General features: G+C 36.0%; 1 protein-coding gene across 1 annotated transcript; it reads right to left on the bottom strand.

The window, feature by feature from the left end:
• Nucleotides 1–3,401: 3,401 nt before the first annotated feature.
• LOC149238013 (endochitinase 4-like) lies at nt 3,402–4,639 on the bottom strand. The gene is made up of 3 exons (XM_089372891.1): nt 4,178–4,639; nt 3,938–4,055; nt 3,402–3,855 (listed from the first exon to the last, which is right to left on the bottom strand). The coding sequence occupies exons 1-3, from the start codon at nt 4,593–4,595 to the stop codon at nt 3,567–3,569; spliced, it is 825 nt and encodes a 274-aa protein (XP_089229017.1). The 5' UTR covers nt 4,596–4,639; the 3' UTR covers nt 3,402–3,566.
• Nucleotides 4,640–5,073: the final 434 nt, after the last annotated feature.

The raw sequence follows: 5,073 nt of genomic DNA, 5'->3' as shown, positions 1-5,073 counted from the left end.
TATTTTAAATTATTTTCAAAATTAAGTATTATATTAATAAGATTTATATTAATAGTTTTTTAAATTATATTTTTAATTTAATTAGGTTGATTGGATTAGATTAGAGACAAATCTTAAATATAAAATAATTAATAACAATTTCATATATATATATATATATATATAGATAGATAGATAGATATAATCTTATTAAAAATATATATAGTTTTGAAAACATTAGATTGGACCATAATTTGAAAGTTTTGTTGCAATTTTTACATAATATAGCTTCCTCACATATTTTATGTCATAATTTATGGATAGAGTTGCAATATTCATGCATGATACTTAGATATTTGTATGATTTTTTATTCGTAATTTTTGTTCTAAAACTAAATCCCTAAAAATAGGTCGTATACTTATAAGGAATTACTTCCCACCATTATTTAGGATTTTCCTTAGCACTTATGTGGGAGTTAAATTGTAAATGTGGACTTACCAGTGGCTACTATCCACATAAACTTATCCAAATCCTTGTGTTTGAGAAAGAAATTAATTTATCCACGTTTCAATTTATTAGTACTTTGATTTTAGACTTCTATGATCCATATTGTTATTCAGAATGTCTTTAGGATTAATCACATCATTAGTTTAGGTAGACTTTTGGAACCATCTAATGTGGTTCATCCTCTAGGATTTGATTTGACTCTTGACTCTATTAATTTAAGATTGACTAATATATGTTATAATATTTTAGGCAAATCTTTCTAGAGCATAAATTCTAATTTATGCAAATTAAACAATTTAAACTCAAATTTTTAAAAATATCTTCCCAATTTTAATTAAAATTAATAAAAAAAAAAATCCATTTCATCTATAAATAAAAAAAAAATTAAGTACCTTTAATAAATATTATTTCCTTTCTTAAGCAAAATACACTCTGCAATCCAAAATTCAATTTGAATGAAATTTATTTTTAATATATCAAAAACTTATTTGCATCAGACTTTTCCATCTTTGACAAATTTTCAACATTTATCTCTAATTAAATGGGTATTGACTCCTCCACTCGTCACAAAATTTCAACCTTTTTTTTCAGAGGAAAAAATCAGTATAGATTATATTGAGTTCATATAATACTTCTGTTCAATACAATGGCGAATGAGAACCAAAAGGTCCTTGTTCGAAAATGACAGTCGATCGAGACGATTGTTCAGAAGGAGCTTCCATCGAGAAGCCAAAATAAGAGAAGATTTTGTTCAGAGAAACATACGAACGAAAGGTCAACAAATTGAGAACCTATAATAACAAATAGCCGATATGTGCATAAAACAGGGGCAGATATACATGGAAGTTAAGCATGAACAAAAAGCGACCAGCACCAGATGAAAAGACCTTAGACAGGAGGCGAGGATCCTGTGATCAGAGAGATGATAGAATCCAGCGGAAGATGGGAATCCTGAAAGAGTCGGCTGCACCGCCATTTCCAAATATGCCAGACAGATAGTAGGAATAAGGCGTGCCATGATGGTCGTTGAGAGGACCACCAGAGAAAAGCTTCCTGGACCGTGGAGAAAGGAAGGATGGGAAATCCATAGAAAGAGGACAGCTCATGCCAGATAGCAGACGAAACCGCGCAGTGAAAGAACATGTGGATGTTCGTTTCCTGCTCAGAAAGGCAAAGATTGCATCGACTCGGACCGTGCCACCCTTTTGCTTGAAGCACGTCCCAGGCAAACAAAATTTCAACCGTGTGATAATGGAATGTGTTTATTTCCTATAATTCCGGCCACTCTTACGATAAAAATTCCATTGAATCCGGAATGTGTCGTCAATAACCATTTCGTAATTTTCATAAATAAATAAAAAAGGCGGATTCCAGGAAAGGCTGAAGTTCGTGCGTGCTGAAGAAAATCTAAACTTGCGCTCATTTGATTTGACTTGATTGCGGGTAGGGTAGGAAATATTTTAACAAAATAATAGTAACAAAGAATTGATTTGACTTGACAAAATAATTGATTGGTTGTATACAATCTATTTCCTGGTCAAATTTCATTCCTGATGAGTGTAACATCTATAAAATTCAAAAAATAATTTATGAATAAATAAATTGTTGATTAAAATTATGTTTTTTTAATTTATATTTAATTTGTGAGATGTTTTTGGTAATAATTATATCAAAATACAAAAAATATTTGATGTGATTCTCACAAAAATAAAATAAATTATTATTTTACTAATAATAAAAAAACCAGTGAAATTAGATATCAAGAAACTAAATATTGAGAGTACGTGGTGGAGTGTTAGAGGAATTATTGACAATGGAGGACTGGCAATGGGACTGCTCGAAATTGTGACTGTTGCACATAGCTGCAAGAGCGACCCCTGTTACAACTCAGCCGGAGGATCTGCTGAACTGGAAGGCTGGCGACCATAACTTTCCACAGTTCCTTTAATATGAGTTTGGCAGGAGAAGCCAGAAATTTACAGAAGTTAATACAATAAATAAATCACATAATAAAACCAGGCGTCAGAATTTGGAATTGATAAATAAACCCAACTTTATGGATAAACCTTGAAAGATCTTAGAATGCTAATAGAGTCATGCTAATTTTAACTCTTACAAGTATGTCTAACTCTTTCCTGAATTTAAATTCTGCAGGTAACACATGTAAGTACCATGCGAAGATTATGAATTTTATATTTTTCACCTCTGGTTTTGCAGTTCCTTGTATTTTAGGTATTGTTAATGGAACATATCTATCATTTTTTATAAGATCATCTTTGTTTTTCTTTCGTCTCATCTTTTATTATTGGAATAACTTCAACCATTCTTAATAGTTGTGTTCATTTTTTTTCTATATCTTTTGATGTACTTATCACAACATGTCCATACTAACTTTCATCTCCATTAATTCAAGTTCATAGTTAAATTCAAATTCAATATTTGTTGTAACCTTATTCATATCTTTTTGGTTGCTGCGAACAAAAAAAATTCCATATAAACCCATTCTTAACACTTTCGTCCACCCTACCATCCATGATTGCGGTTGCTATTTCTCATGCTTAGTGCTTTCTTTTTCATTATGATGAATTAGGGCTCTGCTTAAACTTGCAGAACTCCTTATTATGCAAAATTATGACTTCCCCCAGCTACTCGTACTGCATCTGGATACCGTATTGGGTTATCATTAATTGCATGATTGCATTCTCACAAATTAAATTTGTAAAATTCGACGGCTTTGAAGTGTAGTTGAGGAAAATGTTGTCTGTTTGGGAAAGTTACGATTAGCAGATTGACCTACCCGGAAAGCAAGCGTTGCTGATCGGAACAATACGGCAAATTTTGATGATGTGTTAGAGAACGGAGAAACTCGGATTGTCGTGCAAATTCTTGGAAAATCATCATACAAGATGCAAATTTAAGAAAACCAATGATACTTTTGTAACTGTTCAATTCAACTAAATGTGTGAAAGAATCTATATGCACCGCAGGAGAGGTGCGGTGCAAAATTTATTTAGTGGATAGCCATGGACATCTTTGGCATTTTATCCATATATTTGGCAGCCATGAAGAGAAAAGAGATTTAGCAGGAGACATTGGCTCCGGGATCCACACCCAACTGGCTACATATTGTATTGTAGTAATTAACTCTGCTGTTCACTGCAGGAGTGTTTCCACCGTTGCATTCCATGCTGTTGATGGCTTTAATTGTCGCGCCGAAGCCCTGCCCGGAGGTTATGGCAGAATGACAGTTCTGCATCCAGAACCACACGGCCGTCTTGAAGGAGATGGTGGCGTCCTGCCCCACCACGTCTGGGTTGTTCAGCCCGTCGAAGCCTATGTTCTGCCCAGCTACTCCGTAATTGTAATTCCTGCATTCATTGTAAGTCGGTTTGTTAGCCCTCAGTTACCATTACAGATGACAGGAGGGGATGGTATTAGTGAGTTACTTACCAGCTTAACTGGAGAGGGCCGCGCCCATGGTAGCTCTTCCCGCTCGCACACGGCCACGAGGTGGATGTCGCATCACAGTAGATGATTGGAGGATTTATCTCGTTGATGTAGCACAGCCCTAACATGATGACGGAAGAATTAATTAATTAGTTAATTGATCTATCGAAATTCATCATCCAGGAATTCTTTGAAATCAAATTGTAGAGATTATTATGGTTGTTGAGTAGATAGATTATATACCTCCAGTTTCGTGCATCACATTCGCAAAGAAGGCAGCGAGCTCTCTCTTCTGGTCGTCGCTGGCACCGGTGGTGCCAAATCCAGAATATGCATTGGCAGCTGCAATGAAAGCGTCGTAAGTGTAGAATCCTTTGCCTTCGCAGGAGCTGGCAGCTCCGCCGGCAAGGCCATCGAAGACACTCTGGGAAATTATGGTGCCCACGTTTCCACCTCCGGTACTAGGAGATCCTCCACCTGAGCTTGTACAGGGGCCGCTCTGGCAGCCATCGCCGCAGTAGTCGGAGGTCGTCCCGCAGTATCCATACTTGCTGCAACAAAGAGCGCTGGCACAGCCACAGTTTTGAGCATTAACACTGACGCCCACCAGGAACAGCACTAGCACCAGAGCCATTACCGAAGTACCACAACTAATCCCCATAGCTAATAATTTTCTCTATTAAAGAATCCCGCGCTCAATCTCAATGTTTGATATGTTTATGGAACTACTCAATCCAATTCTTCTCTCTTTATAGGGAAATCCAACGCAATCTCCTCTTCCCCTGGTACTTGTTAGGGTTGGGTCAATATTGGCCGCTTTGATTTTATCAAACAATTGCAGCCATCTGGAGTTTGATTTTATAAACTAATTGCAAGGACTTAATAGGCGGCGGGACGCGCTAACGTCGAAGGCCCGCAAGTCTGCCTTAGCAATGGGTCTTTACTCCTTATCCGTTAGATGAATCGAATCTGTAATCAAGAGATTTGAACATTTACTCCTCTAAAGACCTGAGAATCGTAGATGTGAACATTTGTGTTCCATTGATACCGTATCCAATTTGAGAGTGAAATTGCTTGTGATTTGTTTTTCAAATACAGTTTTAAGTTGATTTATTATTATTATTATCAAGAAAAAGAAA

Source organism: Pinus tabuliformis, chromosome 8 (genome assembly GCF_031772625.1).
Source record: "Pinus tabuliformis cultivar Carrire ecotype Pingquan chromosome 8, CPIR1, whole genome shotgun sequence".
NCBI classification, from domain to species: Eukaryota; Viridiplantae; Streptophyta; class Pinopsida; order Pinales; family Pinaceae; genus Pinus; species Pinus tabuliformis.
This window is presented reverse-complemented; position numbering and strand designations above follow the sequence as displayed.